Source organism: Synchiropus splendidus, chromosome 3 (assembly GCF_027744825.2).
Source record: "Synchiropus splendidus isolate RoL2022-P1 chromosome 3, RoL_Sspl_1.0, whole genome shotgun sequence".
In the NCBI taxonomy this organism is placed as follows: Eukaryota; Metazoa; Chordata; class Actinopteri; order Syngnathiformes; family Callionymidae; genus Synchiropus; species Synchiropus splendidus.
In genome coordinates this window covers 32,453,550-32,480,007 of record NC_071336.1, presented here as the reverse complement: position 1 = coordinate 32,480,007, position 26,458 = coordinate 32,453,550, and the positions used below count along the sequence as shown (strand labels likewise).

General features: G+C 47.8%; 3 protein-coding genes across 4 annotated transcripts in view; all 3 read right to left on the bottom strand.

Annotated features, from left to right (window-relative positions):
- Positions 1-3,420: 3,420 nt before the first annotated feature.
- On the bottom strand, positions 3,421-5,991 carry LOC128755212 (tripartite motif-containing protein 16-like). Its single transcript, XM_053858327.1, has one exon. It carries the CDS (start codon positions 5,586-5,588, stop codon positions 3,942-3,944), a length of 1,647 nt encoding a protein of 548 aa, XP_053714302.1. The 5' UTR covers positions 5,589-5,991; the 3' UTR covers positions 3,421-3,941.
- A 550-nt stretch (positions 5,992-6,541) lies between these two features.
- gad2 (glutamate decarboxylase 2) lies at positions 6,542-21,244 on the bottom strand. Its single transcript, XM_053858326.1, has 16 exons — positions 20,795-21,244; positions 20,612-20,674; positions 20,370-20,519; positions 19,558-19,791; positions 17,214-17,304; positions 16,445-16,557; positions 15,034-15,149; positions 14,862-14,941; positions 14,743-14,797; positions 14,561-14,677; positions 14,081-14,145; positions 13,775-13,853; positions 13,558-13,707; positions 12,370-12,477; positions 10,890-10,979; positions 6,542-10,582 (listed from the first exon to the last, which is right to left on the bottom strand). The coding sequence occupies exons 1-16, from the start codon at positions 20,856-20,858 to the stop codon at positions 10,409-10,411; spliced, it is 1,749 nt and encodes a 582-aa protein (XP_053714301.1). The 5' UTR covers positions 20,859-21,244; the 3' UTR covers positions 6,542-10,408.
- A 208-nt stretch (positions 21,245-21,452) lies between these two features.
- Positions 21,453-26,458, bottom strand: part of myo3a (myosin IIIA) — a 61,043-nt gene continuing 56,037 nt past the window's right edge. For both annotated transcript variants that reach the window (XM_053858324.1, XM_053858325.1), the window contains 4 exons: positions 24,537-24,628; positions 23,353-23,393; positions 22,565-22,807; positions 21,453-22,488 (listed from right to left, as the gene is read on the bottom strand). In XM_053858324.1, the coding sequence (XP_053714299.1) occupies positions 22,374-22,488; positions 22,565-22,807; positions 23,353-23,393; positions 24,537-24,628 (491 nt within the window). In that variant the 3' untranslated portion in view covers positions 21,453-22,373. The remainder of the gene's footprint in view (positions 22,489-22,564; positions 22,808-23,352; positions 23,394-24,536; positions 24,629-26,458) is intronic.

Sequence of the window (26,458 nt, the reverse complement as noted above, 5' to 3'; positions counted from 1 at the left end):
GCAGTGACCTGGATCACCGTCTGGATCCAGGAAGTGTTTAAAGGAGTCTTCCACAGTGGGAGAGAGGAGCGTTATCGCCCTCGCGCTCCGGACACAGCAGCGCGTGAAAGAGAGCCGACAGCAGAGGCCAGTGTTGACAATATTTATTGGTTCTTTCCAAAGAGTAACATGTAGTTCAGGACGAACAGATGTGGAGTCCAAGCTCAGCAGAAGAGTCAAAGATTGCACCATATAGAGTGAAAGAAAACCCCCTGAAGATCTTGGTCTGATTACAACGGAATCATTGTCAAAAGACGCTGGACAGGTTTGATGATCGGGCGTCTGAACTCTCGCACATCCCACAGGCTCCAGGGTCTCGGGTGGACGCCGTGACACCAGCGGACGTGGCGGTCGGACGGACGCGGCCCGGAGAAGGAAGAAGGCCAAGACACAGGTACCAGAGAAGCGGCAGAGAGAAAGGGTTAAATACGTGAGCAGAGCAGAGAGAAGCAGAGAGACATGCTGAGGGACGACACACACACACACACACACAGACAGAGATCTGGGTATAAATACTGTTATTGGCAGCGACAGCAGAGGAGACAGGAGAGAGCAGAGAAGAGAGCCAGGCGAGGTTAGCATGCTAGCAGCACAGAGAAGCCACACCGATCACATGTAAAGGCCCACGCGACTAATCTACAGGCTAATACGCTATACAGTCCACAGCCAAGCTACTTACAGGAGCTACACACACCAGATAGATAGAGATATATGGATATATATATATATAAATAGATATACAGGAGACGAGCTGGAGAGGCAAGGCAGCGCATGCAACGTGCAAAAAGAAGCGAGTCAAAGCAGCAGCAGCAGCAGAGAAACAGAGTGGCTTCCGAGGCAACCGCCGTCGGACTCGGACGTCGACCGTGTCACGGCGTCGCTACTGGTCAAAGAAACTCGGGGACCGAGTCATGAGTGCAAAAGTCATATTTGGGGAATTGAAGGTCATTTGAAGGTCAGTGTGCCAGAGTGCTGCGGCCCCCCTGGCGGCCTGTGTTGGTCACTGCAACAAGATAGTGCTTTTGACTCATTCATGAACTCATGTGTTCACCCACCACGACGAGTCACTCAGCAGTTCATTTCACAGGAGAAGAAGAAATCAAATGTTTCCGTTTCATTGAAAACAAATCAGATTTTTCTGTCTTTAACATCCAGACCATTCACATCAAGATCATATTCCTGCTCCTGAAAAGAGCCAGAAGTCAGGCTGCACAACCAGTGGAGTTTTCACTGTGACGTTGCTGTATCTTGTCAGCCATGTTCATGCTAGCAACTCACTGGCTAATGCTACGTTTTCACCGGGTGCATCGGGTCGACAGCCTTTAAAGTGGGTGAAATAACCGGCCAGGGACCAGCGGTGCGAGGCGACGAAAAGGTTCTGCTGCGTGTGACACACCAACGTCATGACGCCACCACTCGTGACCCGCCCACCAAAACCTTATTCTTGGTCCCGAGCCGACCCAAACCACTCGGTGGGGACGTGGCATTAATGGTCATGGTAGCACTCAAAGCACATTTACAGTTTTTCAATGGAGGCTGTTGTTGGTTTTTAGTTAAAACATTTAGATAACGCAATAAAAACAGTTATTTAATCGTTATTTTGCTGTAAATGTGCAGCCCTGTACTGAAGTCTTTATCAGTCATGTGGTCACTTCTCACGTCACATTCACCCTTTCATGCATGAGGTAAGTTAAGTGTCGACTTGGTCACATGACTCGGACTAGAACTCAGACTGGATTCCTGTGTTGGGAAGGCGACTGTTGAAAGGTATTTCGTTTTGAACAGTTTCAAGTTTCAAATGTCAGTTGTGTAACTATTCTTTCTTTCAACACACACACACACACACAGACAGTGTGTATGTTATTTGCTGAAACACGTAGCGGAAAATGTATGTTTAAAAATGTCTCAGGTGAGCAATATGCAAATATATCAGGATTTATTTATTTAGAATAATTTTGGATTTCATGACAATTTTCAGACAAATATTTGCCTCAGCTTCATAACAACAGTGACTGTTTCTCTCTTCACATTTTGGAGCGCATTTATTTGGTTCTGCATTTAGTTCTTAGCTAACTTTTAAACCACGGCGCAAACCTCGACCGTCTACCAGTGTCAGTCAGTGAGACGTCACGTTAGCTGTTCGTGTGGTGAGTTACATAACTGAACACGGGGGGTGTTTGTTGTGTGTTGCACTTTTGTTTCAATGAGCACAATGTTGGTGTATCTCTGTGTGTGATTGTTCGTTGTTTAAATTGCTTTGCATTCGATCGATGATCGGTTGTTCCAGCCATGACAGCGGTCGATTACTGAGACCAGTGTTTATGTTAAGGATTCAAGTGACCAATAAAGAGCTCTGCAATACTGCTATCACTGTGAATAGTGCAATGGAACATGGTGGGAGCAGTGATACTTTCGATGTCCAGTGACTTTTGCTGTAAACTTTGCCGCTAGCTAATAGCCGCGCCGAGACACAAAGAGAGGGACTGTTAATTTTTTCTTTCTAGGCCTAATACCGGAGCTTGGACCGGACCATGGAGAGCTGCAACCTTCGTCATGGACGGATTGAAACCTCCACCGGTGTTGACTTTGGACTCTGTCATTTTGGCGAAAACGTGGAAGAGTTGGAAGGAGGAGTTCCTGTTGTATACGGACCTCACCATGACTGATGGGAGGAGTCGACCAAAGTTAAATTGTTTGTTTATCTGCTTGGCGAGCGAGGAAGGAAATTTTGGACACATTAACAGGAGGAGGTTGAAGTTCAAGAGCGAGAAGATCCGTGAGTTACATGATGGCACTCATAGATGAACATTACAAGGCCAAGCTGAACGAGGCGGTCGAACGATACAAGTCTTCTGTCAGAGATCAAGGAAGAGATGAGACGGCGGTGACGACGGACAACGGAGATGGCAGTGATTGACAGCTGCGAGCCTGGACAGAAACTTCCACCCGATGGTGATTTTTAAGAGGAAGACGCTGCCCAAGGAGAAGTTTCCCGCTGGAGTCATTGTCAAAAGGGATGGATGGACGAGGAGAAAATGAGAGAGTGGCTGAGTGAGGATTTTTCCACACGTCACCGTCCCTGTTGTTATGTGACTCCACGTGCGCCCGTCTCACCACCGCTGTGAAAAGCCAAGTCCGTCAGATGAACGCGGAGCTTGCTGTCATTCCGAGAGGCTTGAGGAAGGAGCTCCAACCGCTGGACATGGCTGTAAACAGGGTGTTCAAGGTGAAGTCGTGGACGGCCAACACAGTCCGTAGTACTAAGACTGGGAGGCAGCGCCGGGGCCGAGTTACACCACGATCTGTGAATGGATTGTGGGCAAAGGTTTCTGCTTGGTAAATGAGATTTAAATATTTTAATGAGTTTTTTGTTGTAATTAATTCATCGTAATTAGCTCATTAAAAGTTAAAACAGCAGATGAAGAAATTAAATTCAAACATGAAGCAACTTTTGTAGAACTATAAATCTTCCCATTTTATTGGCAACAAATGACATTTTTCTGTCTTCAACATGGTTTCACCGTTCAAATCAAGATCATATTCCTGCTCCTGAAAAGAGCCGGAAGTCAGGCTGCGCAACCAGAGGAGTTTTCACTGTGACGTTGCTGCATATTATTAGCTATGAATAACAGGTGGACACCATCCACACAATATGGAGACAAGAGAACACACAGACATTGAAAACAGTCCTGGAAATATCAACACTCACCCCAATAATCACCTCAAATTCCCCAAACACACTGAGAAACACACACCTCACATGACTAAAACACACAGAGAAGGTGAGTTGGTGTGTTAAAAACAAGAACATTCTCAGGAACGCACAACATAGATACACAAAAATCAGCATTAATACACAAAAGTCATCAGTTTGTGAGACACAATCATCCTCACACTGTTGTTTAGTTCAGCTTCAGGATCTCACATGAGGAGGACCTGAACCAAAGCCCGACCCCAACCCCGACCCCAGCATGTAGAGGCTGAGTGAAGGTGGTGTGGACTCTGTGGAGGAGGGTCATGGTTTTAGAGACGCTGTAGAAGGACAGACGACCTGCAGAGTGATCCAGGTACACTCCCATTCTGGAGGGTGGAGCTGTGGAGACTTTAGCTCTGATGCTGTTGTGTGTGAATGAACAACCAGAGCTGTGACAATCTAAGGACCAAGATTTGTCATTATATCCAAATCCACTTTCTCGTCCTGATCTGCTGATGCTCTCGTATGAGACTGCTACTGCAACTCCACCTGTCCACTCCACCTCCCAGTAACAACGTCCAGTCAGAGGCTCTTTACTCAGGACCTGTTTGTAATCAGTGAATCTGCCTGGATCATGACAAGGAACCTTTAGCCACGTGTCGCTCACTTTTCTGTTTCCTTCAAACAACAACATCAACTTCTGTGAGTCTATAGTGTTTGAATCCAGAGTGATGTCCCGTGAGAACCTGAGGAACTCAGCTCTGGTCTTGGGCTCTCCTCCGAGCATCAGTGAGATGTTGGTGCAGGTGTCTCTCAGAAGGTCCTGGAGTCGCTCTGTGCTGGCTGACACGGCTGCTGCCACTTCCTCAAAGCAGCAGTGAGGATGGACGTGGGTCCTGGAGGAGAGCGTGTCTTCACTGACCTCTGAGAGTGAGGACACGTTCTGGAGAAAGACCAAGTGACTGTCGGTGAGTGACAGCTGCTGCAGCTCAGCATCTTTCTTCTTTAGCTCAGAGATCTCCTGCTCCAGCTGGTCCTGAAGTCCTTGTACTCGAGCGGCTTCAGTCTTCTGCCGAGATCTGATCTGCTGCTCCACATCAGACATTCTTCTCTGGAGGTTCTGGATCAGCTGCTGGAGGGTCTCCTGACTGTCCTTCACTGCTTTACCAGCAGAGTCTCTGATGGTCTTTTGCTCCTGCTGAAGCATCTCCAGCTCTTCCTCTCTCTCCTGGATCCTCTGCTGGATCCTTTCTCGACTCTGATCCACCTCTTTCTCTCGCTCTCTTCTCTCTGCTGCGGCCGAGACAATGTGGTGGTCTTTGTGTTGGTCCTCAGCACAGAGGTGACAGATGACCTGCTGATCAGTACGACAGAACAGCTTCTTCTCCTCATCGTGTTGAGGGCAGAGGATCTCCTGGAGCTGCTTGGACGGCTGGACCAGCTTGTGTCTCCTGAAGGCTGGAGCTTCTAGATGAGGCTGGAGGTGTTGCTCACAGTAAGAGGTCAGACACACCAGACAGGACTTGAGGGCTTTCAGCTTCCTCCCAGTGCAGGAGTCACAGGCCACATCTTCAGGTCCAGCATAGCAGAGGTCAGCAGCTTGGAGTCCAGTCTTCTGCAGCTCCTCCACTAACTCTGCTAACATGACATTCTTCTGCAGGAGAGACCTCAGTCTGAAGGTCCGTCTGCACTGAGGACACTGGCAGATGTTCCTCTCACCTTCTGAGTCCCAGTAACCTTCAACACAGACCTGACAGAAGCTGTGTCCACAGGGAAGAGCAACTGGGTCCTTCAGTAGATCCAGACAGATGGAACAGCAGAAGGAGTCTCTCTTCAGATCAACTCTGGCCTCCATTTCACTGACGACTGACTGGCTTCAGACTCCCTTCAGATATTTATGCTCTGATCTCCGAGTCACATGATCCTCCAGAATCTGATCTGACCTGTTGGTGCCTCCTTCCGCCAGAGTTCCTTGAAACCAGGTGATGATTCCTGTAAATGATTCAACTTTAATTGTTGCCACGGTGACCAGCAGAGGTGGGGACTCGGTCACATGACTTGGACTCCAGTCAAGAACTCAGACTCGACTCTGACACGTCAATGAAGACGTGACACGAAGCAACTAAAACCAAGTCACATGTGAGCAGAGCCAAGTCGACACATGAACACAAACTAACACACCAAACAACATGGTCGGCGTCAACAAAGCTGTGGATGCAGCGTGACACTAAAGACGTGACTGCAGCACAAGTCACCTGGCCACATTCCTGTGACGTCAGGAATCAAACAGATGATCAAGATGCTGCAGAGGAGCTGCTCTCAAAAACTAGTCTTCCCTGATATTAAAACTGGAGTCTCAGTACAGCAGGTATACGACCGACCATATAGGTGGAGTTGACTAGAAACTTTGAGACTGTGATGAACAATCCCTGCAGGTCGTTCATCATTTTCCTTCCTGTGTAATAAATCAGCTGGAAGGCAGAAACTTTATTGACACCATCCATATCTGAACTGCCCTCACTGAGTTCTATCATCACAACAATGACTGTTACTTCAGCCAAGGAGGTTTTTTACCGTGTGTCGGTCTGTGCTCAAAACAACTGGAAAGTTATGGACAGAATTGGAAAGGTTTTCAGGATGTACGTGTGACATGGGACAAGGATCAACTGAGTGAATGTTGGCAGTGACCTGGATCACCGTCTGGATCCAGGAAGTGTTTAAAGGAGTCTTCCACAGTGGGAGAGAGGAGCGTTATCGCCCTCGCGCTCCGGACACAGCAGCGCGTGAAAGAGAGCCGACAGCAGAGGCCAGTGTTGACAATATTTATTTATGGTTCTTTCCAAAGAGTAACATGTAGTTCAGGACGAACAGATGTGGAGTCCAAGCTCAGCAGAAGAGTCAAAGATTGCACCATATAGAGTGAAAGAAAACCCCCTGAAGATCTTGGTCTGATTACAACGGAATCATTGTCAAAAGACGCTGGACAGGTTTGATGATCGGGCGTCTGAACTCTCGCACATCCCACAGGCTCCAGGGTCTCGGGTGGACGCCGTGACACCAGCGGACGTGGCGGTCGGACGGACGCGGCCCGGAGAAGGAAGAAGGCCAAGACACACAGGTACCAGAGAAGCCGCAGAGAGAAAGGGTTAAATACGTGAGCAGAGCAGAGAGAAGCAGAGAGACATGCTGAGGGACGACACACACACACACACACACACACACAGACAGAGATCTGGGTATAAATACTGTTATTGGCAGCGACAGCAGAGGAGACAGGAGAGAGCAGAGAAGAGAGCCAGGCGAGGTTAGCATGCTAGCAGCACAGAGAAGCCACACCGATCACATGTAAAGGCCCACGCGACTAATCTACAGGCTAATACGCTATACAGTCCACAGCCAAGCTACTTACAGGAGCTACACACACCAGATAGATAGAGATATATGGATATATATATATATAAATAGATATACAGGAGACGAGCTGGAGAGGCAAGGCAGCGCATGCAACGTGCAAAAAGAAGCGAGTCAAAGCAGCAGCAGCAGCAGCAGAGAAACAGAGTGGCTTCCGAGGCAACCGCCGTCGGACTCGGACGTCGACCGTGTCACGGCGTCGCTACTGGTCAAAGAAACTCGGGGACCGAGTCATGAGTGCAAAAGTCATATTTGGGGAATTGAAGGTCATTTGAAGGTCAGTGTGCCAGAGTGCTGCAGCCCCCCTGGCGGCCTGTGTTGGTCACTGCAACAAGATAGTGCTTTTGACTCATTCATGAACTAATGTGTTCACCGAACACGACGAGTCACTCACCAGTTCATTTCACAGGAGAAGAAGAAATTAAACGTTTCAGTTTCATTTAAAACAAATCAGATTTTTCTGTCTTTAACATCCGGACCATTCACATCAAGATCATATTTATGCTCCTGAAAAGAGCCAGAAGTCAGGCTGCACAACCAGTGGAGTTTTCACTGTGACGTTGCTGTATCTTGTCAGCCATGTTCATGCTAGCAACTCACTGGCTAATGCTACGTTTCCACCGGGTGCATCGGGTCGACAGCCTTTAAAGTGGGTGAAATAACCGGCCAGGGACCAGCGGTGCGAGGCGCCGAAAAGGTTCTGCTGCCTGTGACACACCAACGTCATGACGCCACCACTCGTGACCCGCCCACCAAAACCTTATTCTTGGTCCCGAGCCGACCCAAACCACTCGGTGGGGACGTGGCATTAATGGTCATGGTAGCACTCAAAGCACATTTACAGTTTTTCAATGGAGGCTGTTGTTGGTTTTTAGTTAAAACATTTAGATAAAGCAATAAACAGTTATTTAATCGTTATTTTGCTGTAAATGTGCAGTGCTGTACTGAAGTCTTTATCAGTCATGTGGTCACTTCTCACATCACATTCACCCTTTCATGCATGAGGTAAGTTATGCCACACGCTGCCACCTACTGGTCAGCTGTGGTAAGTGCAAAAAAAAAACTTCGGGAGCAATTTCAAAGTAACCTGATTGTAGCAGTGAGGAGCTAACGAGGGTCACAAAACTGTAATTATTTCCAGAGCTCAGCAGGTGGCGCTCAGATTCAAAATGCGTGGTGTCCTTTAAAAAGATCAAAGATTATAGGGCCTCATCACCCAGCTGTGTTCTTGATTTGTGACTTGTTTTTGGCCCCAAAAAACTGTCATCAACAATGACGTGGAAAAAAAAAAAAGAAGTAGATCACAATTTGTGCATGAAACTCATTCTCCTTATTGGTTTTGTGTATTGAGCTGGAGTGTTTTGGAGCAGCAGGACTTCCCTTCCCATGATGAAAACAAAACCAGACCCTCGACACATTCAGACTTAAGAGCTTCAGCGACGTTTTCCTGTACAATATTTTCACATGAATTCTTGAACAACCAGCAGACATTGCACACAGTGGTACCTCTAAAGTGCACGACCTCCTCACTGGAGGAAAACTACACAACATCAGCGGTTTGAGACAAAGGCAACACACACATTGGCACACATACACACACACACACGATTGCCACAAATAATAAAAACAGTGCTTCAGAGTCAAAATGGCTTTGCATATTAAAACCCCCGACACCACCGAGTCGGACTCGTGGTGACGCCGCCTTGTTAAAGCCAGTCCCCAAAAAACACCACCGGAAGAGTTGCACACGCACTCGCACACAGGATGAAAATACAAGTCATTTCTTTCTGAAAATATGAGCGACTCTACCGCACAAATAGTCTCTGATACACGTCTTATATACATGTACATTTACAAACATATACTCGGGACAGCTCCGGGTTTATTTACACACTACGCTCAAAAGTGATTGTACACTAGTTGTGCTTTTCTAACGGCTTCTAATGACGATGCTACAGAACCCGGGGAGAGTGTCGTCTCTGCCGTGACTCGAGCCGTCCAATGTCCTACACTACAGGTCGTCGGGTTCGGCGTGCGGATTTGGCCCCCGTTCGTTCCAAATATTGCTTGTGAAAGTAGTAATCTCAGTTGTGGCACTGAAGGGCGCCCCCTACAGGAGGCAGCAAACCACACCAGTAACGTCTCTGACTTCCCTGTGACTCTTGGCAGGTCAGATTTCGGGCAGTTCAACAGGCCCCGACCTCGGGGTAGGCAAGTGAGAGTTGAGTCTTGAGCGACATGTGAGTCATGTGAGAAAGCCTGGTGATCAGCAGGTGAGTGACGCGAGCACGGTCAGGGATGAAGAGGAGTTGGCATGAGCACAGGAGAGACTCGGCCGCAGCTCAGACACCTGAGGTCACTGCTCAGGGGATTATTGCACTGATGGACACGTCGACAGCTTCGCTGTGAATCGATGTCAATTTCAGGAGAATATTTGGATCCCAACTGACCAATCAGAGTCACAGCTACAAAGTGACAGCAGAGGAGCCGACGCGTTTAAGGACATTCAACTTTGGTGAAGAAATTGGTTTGAGTCAGTCCTTTTCCACTGCCCGCTGCTGATGTACAGCATGAGAAAAGCGTCCAGGACAACATGGATCCTGAGGCGCTCCTGGACTAACCCGCCGGCTCGCTGGCCGAGTAGAAACCGCTGAGTGCTGAATTTAATTCAGGCTATTTACAAGACGGACAGCTCGGCACGGAAGTCGTGCAGGTTTGGCTCAGGAAGCAAAATGAAGGGCTCTGAGGAGTCAGAGTCACTTCTTCTGCTGACTGGGTGAAGCCTTCCAACCGACCTCTCTCTCCCATCCCCACCGCGACGCACCCGATCCGCGGTCCTGTTCGGACCCTTGGTTCTGTGTAGACGTAAAGGCAGTTGATCAAGCTGAGGTAAGCTGAAGTGCTTTTTTCTTGTTTTGAAACCAGAAGGTTAATAAACCACAGAGCACAGCCACGTTGGCCACTCCACGACACACCGGTCAGGAATCGAACCGACCTATTGCACAAGCGTTTCGGACCACAACGTTTACACCACGTACACTACATCTATCGGAGACAGAAGCACTTTGGACCAGGAGAGTCCACAGCCAAGCTACGATACATCTTACGTGAATATATATTTATATATATATTTATATATGTGACTCAAATATACTCTTAGATACTTTGCAGGAAAGAGAGCGAGAGAAAGCAAAGAAGTTACCGGTACATTCACCACAAACTATTCATCCGCCAAAGAAAGGAAGCGCACGGGGTGGAGGAGTCTTATAGGTCCTGGCCGAGCCGCTCGATCTCCTCGATCAGAAAGTCGATATCTTCGAAGGTGGCGGCAGGGTTGGAGATGACCATGCGGAAGAAGTTGACCTTGTCCCCCTGCGGCTGGTAGCTGACCATGGTGGTCCCGTACTCCATCATCCTGGCCTTGATCACCGGGGCGACCTGTCGGCCCACCGGCAGAAACAGAGGTTATCAGTGGAGAGCAGGGCAGACGTGAGGATCCAAACCTGCAACCTTTGGATCACTGCTTCTATACTTGGATATCATGCGTGGGCTGACCTGGGGGCAGCGCTTGTGTCGCGGTGCTCCTGCTCTAAGATCATTTCAATTACAACGCGAGTCTGGTGTCGTGCCTAATGACACAACGGACGTGTTTGTTCCAGACGGGGGCGACAGCGCGGAGCTCATGAGAGAGGAATGCGTGTCTGTGTCGGGCGAGATAAGAGCGTCCTTATCTCTGCAGGCCCACCTTGTGCAAGTGTTTCTTCCTCTCCTCTTTGTCCTCCATGTAGCGGATCCCGGGGGGGAGGTACCAGAAGCAGACGTTGGTGTGCTGAGGCTGCAGGACAACATGGATGCACAAGCGTGAGTGAGGACAAAAGAAAAGGCTGTGACCGTGCATAGCATCAGTGAGGTCTGACTGCAGAAGGGAAGTTTGTATGCTGCTGAAGTTCAGAACGATCCACTGCTTCTCCATCTTTCGTGATCATGACCAGGGGCCCCCGATGCAGAGATTTTGACCCACTACGCTTCAGTTTCTCCAACATAGAGGGTCTTCGCAGGTGACTCACAAGGTCAGTGCTCCCTCACCGTCAGTTGAGGTGGACTCCTCCCTTTCTCCTCACCGGCACAAAGTCTTATCCGAGCCTCACGTAAGTGCAACATCCACTAGAGTTTTGGGGGAATCTCATCTAAAACCCTGTCACTCCTCGAACTCCACTGTCAGAGTTCCACAGCTCTCAGCAGGAAATCTTGATTTGGTTTCCTATGAATGATCCTGGGTTCCAAGTCCATGTGGGTGATACCTGGGGAGAAGCAAGTCAGCCTTTCCCACATATCAGCTGGAATCCACAACACCTGTCAGCACGAGTGACTTGGACTCCAGACTTTAAACTGAGACACACACAGAGTCCTCGAGTTCTGGGACAAGGCCAGGGGGTAACAATCTCACCCCCAGGTGGATTCAAGCCGTGTCTCGAGTGTGAAAAGCCCCAATAATCACACAGAAAACCAAGTTGCTCCCGACAGCTCTGTCAACACTTCCCCTCCCACTGATACTTTGGGGGGGCTGTTGTTCAAGCTAGCACACATTATACACACCATTATAGTTATTGACACCGAAATAGCCAACTCTGGGATCACGAGAGAATAACTTTTTTTTCTGAATAATCCAAGAATGAAGAAACAAATGGGGAACTTATGTCACACAAGGAAAAAAGGGGTGAAAGATCTGATGCTGCAGTACCAGTAGGGGGCTCTCTGCACGTGTCCTATCGCCTCAGGAACGTAGCCTCTTCTTTTTCATAGCGAAAAACAAATGAGCCAACCCGCCAGTAATTTTACTGACTACTGCAAACATGTCTTAGAAAACATGGTGAATGGAACCCCGAGTTCCACTTGGTGAGAGTTGAAACATCAATGCACTGAAGTCCAGTGAAGAGCAAATACAAAGCCACTAAAAAACCAGAGAGACCAGCAGGGGGCTCCACTGACCACCCCGGTCCCGCTAATGGAGCAACCCTCAGCAACCATCAGCCCAACCGTCTGAGGCTCAGCAGGAAACAAAACCTCTCCAACACATGCTTTTTTGGCACGCGTGCTCGTGCGGCTGCTCTTTCCATTCACATGGAAATGAGCTATTACGGCCCATTAGGCCTTTCACGAGGACAATAGCGGGGCATTTCCCGGCAGGCAGAGGTTTCATGTCCCCCACATGACAGTGGCCCTACCTTTCCGTCAAACACCATCTCGTATCCTTCCCGGTCCTTGATCTTGTTGTACAGATACTCGGACAGTTCCAGACACTTGTCTATCTGGGCCTCGAACCCGATGGTGCCCTGCAGAGGTCAGAGGATGAACCTTCAGTCAGGACAGTCTTGAGCTGCATTTTCAAGCTCTGACTTTAACAGTTTGGTACCGTTCCAGAGTTCACTGAAAAGAAGCAATTATTGAAGGATTTAAAGCAGAACCATGTCAGTTTGGCGACTGTACCTGGGGTTTAAATGCGCATATACTAGGGATTCTCTGACTTTGCTGCCGATCACCGATACCGATCACATGGATTGACAATGAATTTGTAATCAAAATGATGAGAACTTCTGTCTACATGATGTGAAAAGATGAACCATTAAATCATTGTAATCCACACACGATTTCGTACACCTCTTCAAGGAGGCAAGAAACAGAAAAAACCTTGCAGAATGCAGCAACTATTATGTCAAAAGGACTGCACTGAAAAACTTCTAATTCGATGTGAGACGTCACAGTTTGGTGAATCTCTAGAGACTTTGCTTGTAGCGGGACTCCGAGACAGAGAGCGCTGCATTCATGAAATGTTCCCAAACGGTGAAATTAGTAGTGAAATTAATAATTATTTCTTGGGCAATTTGCGAATGTCACGTTCGGACAAGTGTTGCTAAGCGTTAGCTGCGAACTAACAGCTTGCTGCTGAGGAACCAGTGGTCCAGAAAACTCTGTGCTCCGTCAAGTGCCGCTGCTTTAAATTGCACGTTTATTTTGTGGCATCGAAGCCTTTTAACACGCTTTCCAGGATGTAAACTTTGCATGACAGATTGAAAGCACCTCCACAGCAGACATGCAGCTGCTGAGTGAGCAGCCAGGAGGTAGGAGCGGACGCATCACAACCAGTAGGGCTTCATCAGAGCGTCAGCTGTCACACGTGATCGGTTGTTGTGATCGGCAGTGACAGGTAGTGGTTAGCTTTCACCGAGCATACCGATCATGATTGGTAACCGACATCACAATCGTATTGATTTTACTGCACAAGTCTTCATTTTTGTGTCTGACAAGGTGACATGATGGAAGTCCAGAGCTGTGCGAGTGAGTGTTCACATGTTAGTTTAAGTTTCTCCTAACATGTTTTCTTGAAAAGCCACACGCCTGTGTGAGTCTCCTACCTTTGCCCTCCACATGAGCCAGAGCTTGAAAATGTCCACATGGCGGCCGCACTGCAGCGCCTTGTCTCCGGTGTCGTAGGACAGGTCGTAGTGCTTGTCCTGCTGGAACAGGTAGCACGCGTGCATCTGGTTGCAGTTCTGCATCAGCCCCTGAACAGTTGGGAGACCAGCATCAGCGGGAGGAGACTTGTCGTCTGCAGGCCACCCCCACACTTACCTCCTCTCGGACCAGCAGGGCGGAGCACTGCAGTGGGACAGACATCATCTTGTGAGGATTCCAGGTCACCGAGTTGGCGCTGCAGACACAATAGAGCGTAGAAAAGCACGTCAACATTCATCTCGGACTGTCAAAAATCAGCTCCAAAAACCACTGGAACAGCCGTGGACCTTCTGATTTAAAAAGCCAACTCGGCTTCAGTCGCCATCAACTCTGCATCTCTCATCCTTTCGTGACTCAGCACACGCAGCGCTCAGTGACCTCTTTGTTTTCAAGTGCAAGCAGAGCAACCCCGGCGACACTCACCGCTCCACTCCGTCCAGCTTCCACCGATGTCTCCGGGACATGAGCAGACTTCCTCCCCACGCGCCCTGAAAGAACACGTCAGTGTCTCAGAGCCTGGACCTGATGAAGCCACCGAGGCCAAGTGGCCGCCGCAGCAGACACAGATGATTGAAGGGGCCATTTAGCTTCTTATTGGAGGCGTCGCCTCGTCACAACTAAATCATCTCCTAACTGATAGTTTCTCCAGCCGACACATTAAAGGACGATGATTTACAGCTCACAGATCTTCAGTCTGCGGCGCCGAGGTCAGAGCGACGAACACCGGACAGGATGTGTTTGTCAAACCGTCTGGAGCCATTTCTTTATGAGCTGCAGTCACTTTATAGCAGACTTGAAGATGTGACTTTCAATTTGGCAACTACATTGTGATAAAATTGATAATAATAACTGGAATAATTGGAAAACATTTTCAATGTCGGTGTTCATTCTGAGCAGACTCACATCCACGTGCATCCAGACGTTGTACTTCTTGCAGATGTCAGAGATGGCGATGAGCGGGTCGAAGGCTCCGTACACGGTGGTTCCGGCTGTTGCGCTCACGAAGAAAGGAACGAAGCCCTGTGGGGCAGAAGGCTGGTGGTTAGACGCCACGCCTGCGCTGAAGACAAGGTCTCCTTCCTCACCTTCTGCTTGGCCTCCAGGATCCGCCTCTCCAGGTCCGCGGGGATCAGCTTCCCACTGAAGATGACAACCGACAAGTTCAGAATGGGAAGACATGAGGTTGGACTCTGACGGGCGTCACCTCTGGTCCGCCTTGATGCAGATGACGCTCTCTGTGCCGATGCCGAGCGCTGCAGCTCCTTTCTTGATGGAGAAGTGACTCTGCGGGTCGGACAACAAACGCTCATCACAGAGACCCACACGCAGCCTCACGTCTCCGCTGACGTTTGGAAGGGAGCAGGTGAAAGACCTACGTGTTCGGAGGTGAAGGCCACCAGTCTGGGAACCGACGACATTCCTTTCTCCTTCACCTCTGGAAACATCTTGAATCGAGCAAGCAGCATTGCGTACATGTTAGATATAGCACCACCTGCAGGACACGGAGATCATCACAGCACAAGGTTAGCTCAACTGCATGTCTTACATAATAATGTTAGTCTTGTGCTGCCACCTAGTGGAGAGTGTCAGAACTCAAGACTAGAGCTGAAGCTCCCGCACGATTTCATCCCATACCTGTCAACCTCTGCCAATAACTCCCCTGATAAAGCGGTGCAATTCTCCTTATAAATTGAAAAGAAACCTTACAAACACAATCGTGGCGCATTTCAACATGGTATTATTACTATTTACATCACAGCAAGACAGACAATGTTCCGGAAAATGATAACAACGATAACATAATATAAAAGCTCTTGCATTACATTTACCATGTGCAGCATGGTTTAAAATAAATAATTCTTCCATAGTGTCTTTCAATCAAAAAAACAGTGAATGATTCCTCCCAACACAATTCAAAACAAGGGATGTGGGCCACAGTGCAACGCGCATGTGCACACGACACTCCTCTGGTCAAAGCCGAAAGCAACAAGAAAAATAAATGCGCGACTGAGGATAAGTTTTGCTGGTATGATGCGGTGACCTTCCTCGGTTACCAGCGAGACCAGACGATACGTTTTGGATCCGAAATTGGCGAGTCGATATCGGTCTGGCGTGAAACGCCAGTGGGACATTTTTTTTCTAATTTATTTTTCCCCGTATAAAAGTTGTTATACGGCATACATGATTTGAAATTGTAAAAGAATGTATAGAATACGGGGAAAACGTATGAGTTGACAGGTATGTCATCCTCACTAAGACACAAGCTTTTGATTGTTTAGTTAAGTCATCAATGAGCGACTCTGCGGGTGAAGTGTAAAGAACAAGGAAGACATGTTTTAATCTTATTGAATCTTTCTAATCTTTTCCCAGATTATATTAGATGGCAGCCATTACAGCTGGCAGAAGACGACTTTTGGGACCCATTGAAGACTCTCTGCAAACACAGCTTGATTGAAAACTGAACGTTCTCGGTTTCACCGCTGCTTTGTCAAAAGATCCAAATGATTTGAAAACACCTCACACATCTGACTGGTGCCCACAGGAGCTAAACACAGCCCTGAGGCTAATAATGCTAATGAGACCAGACACTCGAATGATGGATGAGTTGAGACACGATCCTGAGCTCGTGAGAACGAGACAAGAATTCAGTGTCAAAATGCATGAGCGGAGGCTGAAAGTCACCCAACAATGCTGCTGTATTTGCGTGACCTTTGAACGTCTTTTCACAAACACAATTCAGGTATTGTTTTTTTTGCTTCTTCATGGAACATAGCTTGGTGCACACACCTGGGGAGAAGATTCCGTCCCCGCGTCCGTCCTGCCAGCCGATGATCTCCCTCATCTTCTTCAGCGTGACGTACTCCAGCAGGACGAACACCGGCGCCACCTCGTAGGTGAACCTGGGTGACACAAGTCATGGCACACGTCGCAGGTCACACACGCCTAGAGCGTCCCGAGTCATCACAGCTGAGCACAGGTGAGGAGCTCAGACCCCTGACACACACAACTTCAACTCTTCATTCACTAGTGCTATTGTTCATCAGCAAGTCTGCGGACGTCTTCCCACGGTTGAAGTGGTGTGAGGCAGGTGGTCATAATGTAAACTCATGGCTGCGCGAGCTGCTTTATACAGGCCGCGGTTGCCGTTTCATCTGGACTGGCCTGAAACACGAGTGCAGCCGCCACATTTCAGGCCGCTCCACCTCGGGAAGAAAGGAAGAAAGGCTCTTCAACCGATTACGGCTGTCAGCTGCAGAATTATTTGTCGACGTCGGCATTTTATCAGCCCCAAACACACACCCCAAAATTAGCTACAGATTAGAGTGAATTTCATTTCAGAGCTAATTTTCTCCCATTGAATCCCCGCGAGGATCAGAGGTGAGGGGCCGGGGGGGACTCGCAGGGGGGCGGGTGGAGGCGGGGTACGTCTTTTAACGGGGGCCGCTATCAGCTCCAGCAGACGCCTGAATATGGATGAACCCGGAAATGGAATTCATTGTCATCGCCGCTATCTGGAGCCGACATCGTGAAGGAGGAAACACACACACACACTTACATGTTGGTGTTGGCTGTGGAGGTGAGCCAGTCGGCCGCCAGGCCCACCATGTCTAATCCTGTGGAGAGCTGGTTGAAGTATCGGGGGTGGGCTGCAGAGAAACACAGCAGTCAAGTTCCCCTCCGTGATGGCAGAGCAGAAGCGCAGCTGCACTCATACGCGTATAGAAATCAAGATTTCATCGACTATTCCCCCCTCACACACACACACACACTTCAGATGTTTACCGTCACAACAAACCCCTAATTGCTCCGTTTCATTACTCAGCAATTACTCAGCAATTTCGGTGACAGTGTGAATGTTCATCATTACGCCCCGAATGAATCCGCTCCCTATAAAAATGTTTACGTTGTCACTCGGGTGTTCACGTGCTTCACCTCCTCCTGTCAACACACGCTCACTGTCGGCCATTTTGTTCACGTCAGGTTCGCATTGATGTCTAATTATTTCTTCTAAGAAGAATCACACACTGCGTCTGTTTGCGCCGTCATCCAAAATGACGCTGAATCCAACAACTTCACAACACGCAGACCACGCCCCCTTCTCATTGGTGCCCCAAAAGCCAGGACCCAAACAAGACGGAGTCATTAGTTAGCCCTTCCTTTGTTTGTTTGGCGACCATGACGACTCGTAACGTTTAAAAAAAGGTCAATAAATAATCATTCAAACGCACACACTTGTCTGCTGTTTAAAATGACACAATATAACAGTTCAATTATGACCAAAACCACATCAACAGGGAGCTGAAAAGAAAAATCTTTCTAGTATCTAACGGCTTCCAGAAAATCTCCATCAAAGCATCAGAAAATAAGCGTTTTGTTTGTTGCTAAATGTTTGCTTGTGTCCCAACCAGAGACAAGGCTGTCACCGGCTCATTTCTGACTCACCTTGTTTCTTACAGCCGAGCATCAATAACATCAATAATAGTTTAACTCTCTAAACCGTTTCTGTCCAGTCATGTTTGCATGATCGCAGTCCACCATCTTGACCTGCTTCAATGCGTCACCTGACAACGGTGTCTCAGCCATTTTGTTTCGTCCACGGAAGCAGGTAGAAAAAGCTTGGCCTCACATTTTTGTTGACACAATGACGATGATGCAAAAAGACCTAGTCACATCACAGTATATTTTGATTATCTTTTTTTTTAAATAATAAATACACTGTATATATAATATATAAATAAATTATTTTTAAATAACAGTTTCCTGCATTTTCGATTAAAATATTTTTGGTTGTCGATCAAACTCAATTTAAAAGTATTTTCCAGCACTACTATGATTAATGTGATTTATTTACCATTAATTGAACGAAAACTCCTTCCACATACAGTTAATTTCCACACTCCCCTTTACCCAGCCCCCTCCAGTGCTCACCACTAACAAAGTAGCCAGTCGTCACAACAGCACTATAGAACAAACCTACAAATGCACGTCACCAAGCTTATCATTTTTAAAGGTAACCGATGGCCCTCCAGAGTAACGGATCTAAAGACTGTTACTGCATGACGATGGGAATCCGAGTAGTCATTTAGGATCATGTTGAGGACCATTGTTTTGTTTCTCTGCTATTAAATACAACACCAAACGACATTAAAAAAAAAATCCAATATCGTCCATAGGGGGCGCTGCAAGCAACTCGTATTAAAAAAAGAAAATAACACTCTCAGCAGCCAGAAAAAAACACCATCTAAATATCCACTGATCATTTAACTCCAGTACCATTTTTTTTTTTTTGTAGAGCCGCTTCAAGAGAAAAGGCCCTGAGGTCCAGTCCCAGACACAGAAGCCTGCTCCAGGCCGGGTTTTCAATCCAGCGCTTCCAAATGAGATGAGAAAAGATGTTTCCAACATGCAGCAAGACGTCTTTTTATAAACGGTATCACATATAACAGCAGAATAATTACAACTGAATACTATCATGGGAGATTTAAACATGTGATGTCATCAGAGCACAAAACTAAAAAATGATGTGGTGTCTTCTTTGGAAGAAAAAAATATATATACATATATATGTATGTTTTTTCACCAATTCTTTCTGGAGTGCCTCTTGTGTTTTTTCCCTTTGTTGCCCTGGAGACACAGTTCCTCTATGAAGTCTGTTAACTGGTCCATTATCTCCAGATGAACTAGATTTAATGCATCAGCGCTCTCCCCGGTCTGGTGGCACCAGCAGGAGCAGAGGACACCTCCCACACACACACACACCGATTCCTTTTGTCACAGTCTCATCAAGAAGGTAAGATCATCAGTGACGTCAGAGAAAATGATGCCATCTGAAAGGCAGCGTGACGTGGGGCTGACAGGCCGGAACGGAGGCCCGGAGCGTTCCGTTCTGAGGGTCCTACCTGTCTTGATGGCGTACTTGAGCGTGGCGCGACAGCTGATCAAGATGTCGTCCAGGGTGGCCGGCTCGTGCTGCAGCTCCCAGTTGTTCATCTGCAGCAGCTCGTTGGGGTAATGGAAGTCGATCACCTTGGTGTCTCTGTCGAAGGACTCCACGATGTAGGCCAGTAAAATGTCCACCACCTCCTGCAGGAAGGTCATGGTTTTGGTGTCCCCGTCCATGGCAGGCAGCAAATCTGAGCCCAGAAAAGCCGTTTTAAAACCACAAACAGGTGAGACCTTCAAGAACAACGCCAGGGCCTGTCTTTAAACCGGGTCTTAAACGGAACCATTTCATTGTGAATAATATAAAACATTAATATGCAATCTTAAAAAAAGAAAAAAAAATACATGTCTAGACTGCTAAAACTCATTTTGGGTGTAACATGTTCCACAAGTGGATTTTTTTTCTTATTATAAATCCTCTTAAAACAGACCGAACATCGTCGGGGCGCAATGATAACAGATATTTTTGTCTTTGCGTGAGCGTTATTTGGAGACGGGCTGAAGGTGACCTCCACACAATGACACACCTCTGCGTAAATACACAACGGGGTTGATGTAACGTGACGCGCCGCCGTAAATCTATGACAGAGGACTCATAATAAATCATTTAAATTTCGTTTTGCAACATTCAGAGTCGTTATAAAATCGAATAATTATTTACTCGATTAAATCCAACTTTTCTCGTTCAGCCCAACGGAACTGATGTTGTGTTTTAACGAAATAAGAGGGTGATGTGTTTGTCACGTTCTCAGGGCGGTTCGGTTCGTACCTGTTGAGTAGAGGTCAGAGAAAACCACCGGAGCTTTGGTGCAGTCGCAGGTCTTGTTGCAGCCGCACGAGCCGCTCTCCGGCTGCGGCAGCGGCGGCTGCTTGGCGTCCGGCTCCGCCGTCTTCTCCACCTCCCCGACATTTAGCAGCGCTTCGTAACCCACAGACCCCCAGCATGTTAGGCATTAACGCCCCTTTCGCACGGATAAAAATAGAAATAAAAAAAAAAATCCAGCGACCTACCGTATAATTTAGAGCCGATCCCTCCGGATAGTTTCTGGGCCGCCGCTTGGCACCAGGCTCGCGCTGGAGGGAGGAAAGCAAACCAAAAAAAAAAAAACGGAGCCGGTGAGGGGAGAAATAAATTCGTTTGTGTCGAGTGAAATGTGAAGCGATCGAGCGAGGTTCACTCCGGCCTGCACTCACGGGTGCTCGGGCTCTGGCTGCCGGGGGTCTCTCCGCCGAGGGACCAGAAGCCGTGGGAAGCCATCGGTGCCGGGCGTTCAGGAGCAGCACGAGTCGGAGCCCATCAACCACCTCCCACCTGCAGCGAGTTCGAATCCGAGCTGCGGCGCATGGGTTAGGGGGAAAGAACAACCTTCACATTGAATTAAAAAAAAGGAAAAAACAAGCAAAAATGGAGGCTGCCGACAGGTGCGAAGCCGCTTAATTGTCCTCCGAGAGAAAATCTAGTGCTTCAAGTTCAAAACCCTGATTCTGGACTACTAAAAAAAAAGTGACCCACATTTGGGGTTTTAAAGGAAAAGAGGGCGGATGCGTTCCAAACCAAGGCGAGGCGTCATCGGTGAAATCCCGTCATGACGAGCGGCGTCGTGACTGCGAACATCCCGAGCGCTCCGCCGGAGTGCGGAACTTTCCCTCCGCTCATGACAAGTGATTCATCCGCAGAGCCGCGGCTGTGATCCGCCTCCGGCGGAGGAAGCGGCGGGCGAAGGAGCGCGCGCGCGCGCACCCGCTCGCACACGCACAGTGGAGTGAAAGTATGATGTCGTGGTTAGTGGTCAACTGCGCCGCCAGGACCGCGCAGAACCGTTGTCAGGGCCCGGGCCGTGTTTGTATGTTAGTGCAGGTGAAGTGTAAATATTGAAGCAAATTGGTGTCTTTCCTGTGGACGCGCTCTCTAAACACTCCGGATTCCTCCCTTAGTCTGAAAACACAACACATCGTGAGTGTGCAGTCGGTTAAAGTGCCAAGGGTAATATTTTCACTTGTATTTATAAGGCTTTTTGGGGTATTTTATGAACATTTACGAGCATTTTACTAACTAGTGTGGTGTTTATAAAGTGTAATAAGTTGTGGACTTAACCCTGACCTGAACCATCAACCCAACCTCACAGTATAATATTATTACTGCAAATAACAACGCTCAAACTTTGCACCTTATAATGCTAGATGATGAAAACATCATCTATATAGCCTTATAAATACATTAGGAGTCTTATGAATTTACTCACAAGGCATTACAGATGTCTGTAACTGGAGAGCTGTCAAGGGTGTCCCTTGCCTCTCAAGCTTGATTTAAAAGTCGTTATTCAGAGCCATCACAGTAGAACAATGTGGCTCCTCACTGGAAATGTACTCACAAAACTCGGCACCGTCGTCTCAGTCCAAACCTCCTGAGTCACGGTTGTTTGTCTCTCGGTGTGTGAAGTCAGCCAAGCTGCCCTCTGGCTTTTTTCCTCCCCTAAATGTCACGGAAAGGTTGAGAGGTTCAGTGTTGGAAGGAGAAAACACACGGTGTAGTTTCTGCACGACTCCACCGCATGAAGGAATAAGACGAGCGTGTTGTTATAATTTATTGATTAAAATGCAAATAATTGAAGAAGACAAATGTATATACTCTTGAATATTTACATCAAAGTAGTCTTAAATACAAGTATCTATGAAAATACTATACAAGATGACTTATTATTTTACAGGTTGGGCTACGTCTGAGATGGAGCTACGGCAGGTTTGATTCATGACTAGGCGGAATGTTCCCAGCTCAGTAGTGTTTGATGAGTTTTCGGCGCTGGGAGGTTTTTCGCAGTAAATGCCGGAAGTCGTAGGGATTGTCTTCCGTCCGACTGTCTGTGGAGGAGACTCTGGACATGGAGCGTCTGCAGGAGAAGCAGACAAGAGGATGCCCTTGGTTAAGGTGACGTGGTTTTGGGTTGGTAAACCACTGATCCTCACCTGACAGCAACATCTCTGGGAGGTCTTAGAGGTTCTGGTTCCGTGACGGCTCTGGCTCGGGTCGGCCTGCTGGCAGGAGCGGCCGCTCTCCGCTCCGAGGGCAGCCTACCGTTCATAGAGGATCGTCGATCCAGAGCCTCGGCTGGGTTGCTGTCGGCTTCCTCTATGGTGGAGAAGGAGGAGGAGCGGCTGGTGGGCAGACACTGGTAGTACTGGTCGTCCACATCCAGCAGCTTCCCTGGACTGGAGGGAGACGTGTCGGTGAAGGTGAGAAGAGAGTCGCTCTTGCTTCTCTCCTACAAACACTCCTCACTCACAACCCAGCACACATCAGTGGGTGAACCTCCCGTCTGACCTCCAGCAGGAGAGAAATTCCATGTGAGGATCAATACAGTCTCGCTCACCATCGACTCCCCCTGATTGCTGATAAATTACTCTCTGCCACAACATTACAACTATTGACGGCCTCCAGCCGACACACACGGTCAGATGCCACTCGCAGGGTTCACCCCGACCCTTGTCTGAATAGGAGGCGCCATCTTTGGCAGTGGTCAGGAGCAAGACTAACACGGCAGCACCACTTGTAAGGAAGTAGTTTGCCTCTCCCCTCTACTTCCTGACAACCAGACAAGATGTTGGGACCCGTCCGAGTCTCATGACTGAACAAGGTTTGTTCATTTCACTGTTGCATGCCATTAAGTGTGGACCACATGCTCTAGCTGCAGTCGGGTTGTTACCCGGGGGAGAGACGGCCTCCTACGCCAAGACACACACAGGACAGTACTCACTCCTTCTTCCTGGGCTTGCGTTTGTCATCCTGCACGGAGCGCTGAGAGACACAACACAGAGAGCAGAAGGTCAATCTCCTGATAAATTCCATATACACGCGGCACTCGCTGCATTGGACTTGACCAATAGACCATGACGCCGCATGTGACAGTTGAAGACAGTTTGGTTAACAAACATATTTTTAATACAGGGAACCTTTGAGAATGACACTGGTCGACTCTGAGTCTCTGGATCCCTGTTTATTTTATGAGATGGAGTGGTCCTCATTGGTTCTCTGATGCGGTCGTCTGCCTTGGTTCACATCAACACATGCTGGTCTCTGGCTGCGCTGGCGCCTCGGCGAAACACCGTGGTGAAAATAGTATGATATTGGACGGAGCTCCGCTCCGCTATTGAGGTGGCGCCCTCTTTCGTGTTTCCGATTAGGGTTCACTGATCGCGGACACACTCTCACAGGCAGCACTAATGCTACGACCCAGCATCAGTTAGGGACCATCAACAAATTCTAAATTGGTCAAAGTATGAGTGAAATCTCACACAAGGCAATGAAAAACAACCATTTTAGGAGAGAGAATTGTGAAAAGGTTTTTCATCACACAAGACAAAGGACTGACAACTTGTATCATGATTTGGAGACTAGAATATGACTAAATGATCATTTATTCACATGATTTCTAATATTTCTTCAGTAGCATCTAGGAAATGAGTCCAGACTACTCCATAGTTCAAGTCAACTGTTCAGAGACATGAGATACAGCAGACAGACGGCTCCATTTAACCCCTAAATAAAGCTGGCAGAGCAGTCTGTCAGACACCAGCGGCTTCTACCAGAGACCTGAAACATTGAATTTATCATCTCTCCCATCACTACTCCATTGAAACATAAACCAATAATGATGTTGGAGACAAATTCGACTAATTCCATAGGACTGAACAGTTGACATGGCAGGATGGATGCTGCTAGGCGTGTTACTTATCATCACGCTAACTGCCACGTTTTGATGAACCAGTGAGTCAGACTGACGTTCCTAGCGGATTATTTTGCGGCTGCAAACGTCCTCACTCCAGAGCTTGAGCCAGGGAGTCAGTGGTTGTATTTCCTCTTGCAGTTAACAGTAAGTTTCCACCGAGTGAAACGAGCTATTCACCAACAGCAAGATGAGCAGCGCCTTGTGTGACTCACGTGGATGAGGGTGTAATAGGTGGAGTCCTCCGGTGTGTTGAGGGTCTTCGGCTGCTGGGTCCGACGGGGGGTCCTGGACAGCCTTTTCTCAGCTGATGGGGAATAAAAGAGAATTTATTTCTCACAAAAGAAGCAGTCAGCACCTGTTCAGGTGTGAGGTTGTGTTACTACAACCCTGGATCAGAACTGGAGTTTATTTTCTTGTTTATGAAGCAGATGTGTTGCTGCTGTGAATCTCCAATCCAGTCTCAGGTGACGCTGCACTAGTGAGTTCTGCTTTTGCAGTTCCCTGGAGGGACTGCGTTTGTGTGTGACTGTATTCGACTGGTGAGGGGGTGGGAGATGATTTGACCCCGAATCGACCTTTGATTGTGGAGTTTATTGAGCTGACCTCCATGCATACTCAGTTTGACCCTGCAGTCTCTTGATTTTCCAGCAGTGATTATGGGACACATCCTCTGACATGGAAAAGTGGCTGCTGAACATGGGACGTGCTGGATTCTCCGCGCACTACACAGTATGCTGTTGTAGAGGTGGAGATATGTGAAGACTAAACCTTCTGGTTTACTGCGATTAGCTTTCATTGATCATTGTCACAGAGAGACCCTGTCTCTATGACTATATTATTATAATACATTATTATATCAAATGACATTATTTTACACAGTGCTCCATTCTGTTGCTCTAGTTCTCCAAGAGAAGCCAGTTGAGATGGCTCAGGAATCTTGTCAAGCTGGCTCCTGGACACCTTCATGGTGAGGTGTTCCTGTTGTGTCCAACTAACAGGAGGACCAGGGCCAAACCCAGGACACACCAGAGAGCTGATGTCTCTCTGTGGAGCTGGGAATACCTCAGTATTGTGTCGGCTTGTGAGGAGAGCGAAGGCCTCTTCATTTCACAGACTAAAGTGTTTCCATTTTCAATGCTTGTGCACGGAACCAGAGCTCCGGAGACAAAGTTAGGGAGGACAGGTGGTGTGTGGAGAGAAGAGAGAGAGAGAGTTGAACCAAGGACGTTGGAGATGAAGACACCCAGTGCAGTTCATGACAAAGGTGGGGTTGAAGTGAGGAGAGGAGGATGGAGACAGGTGATGGTGGAGGACGGGTTGATTTCTGATGCAAAATGAACCAGACATTTTGATCGTGAAGTTCACTACTTAAGTTCTGGTTGAGTCATGACCTCCAAAAAAAATGTTGTGGGGTGTGTTGATGAGAGTACACATTTGCAGGTTATCATAGTTTAATGTTGCGTATCCAATGATCTGGAGAGTCAGATGAAGCTGAATGAGATATTTGAAAAGAGCAAACATACTCTTTCACTACTACTACGAGATAGTATTACTCCGATCTACTTTCTTTTTTTCCTTTTTTTAAACCGATTATCTTAAGAACTAGATCTTAATAACAAAATCAACCAAATGACTAATTTCCACCTGGACTGACAAGAATTATTATCATTAAAGGTATTAAAAAGGTCATAATGGAGGAAAATGACTTCACAGTAAAGTTTGTGCGTTGACACTGGATGCGAAACCGCAGCTCAACTCCTCACGACCTCAGGGACGGGCGCACACACACTGGTGCCAACAAACACTTGAGCATATGAGAGTCCAACGAATGGATCAGAGCTGTCAGGACCGGCAATATTCCCTCCGGCCCATGTGTGTGTTAATGCAATTACGGATTTATCACGCTGACCTTTTTACTCACTTTAATCACTGTTGATGTGGAGGAAAAATGACAGTCTGTCCGAGAAACACGGTTGAAAGTTTGTGGAATTATTGAGCCACTCCATCTAAAGGTCACATTGTATCAGAGCGAGGGAGCCAATTCTGTTTATTAATTTCTGCGACGATTGTTGGGAATCACAGGCTCACGGTAGGAGATGAATACGAGATGACCTTTCTCATGAAGAGCACTGTG

What these genes read in the sequence shown, in the direction of transcription:
- LOC128755212 (XM_053858327.1), bottom strand. Translation starts at nt 5,588, where the DNA reads ATGGAGGCCAGAGTTGATCTGAAGAGAGACTCCTTCTGCTGTTCCATC.
- gad2 (XM_053858326.1), bottom strand. Translation starts at nt 20,858, where the DNA reads ATGGCTTCCCACGGCTTCTGGTCCCTCGGCGGAGAGACCCCCGGCAGC. An exon ending in TGCATCAAGGCGGACCAGAG is followed by an intron (nt 14,798 to 14,861) that starts GTGACGCCCGTC and finishes TGTCATCTTCAG; the next exon opens with TGGGAAGCTGATCCCCGCGG. An exon ending in TCCTGGAGGCCAAGCAGAAG is followed by an intron (nt 14,678 to 14,742) that starts GTGAGGAAGGAG and finishes TCTGCCCCACAG; the next exon opens with GGCTTCGTTCCTTTCTTCGT.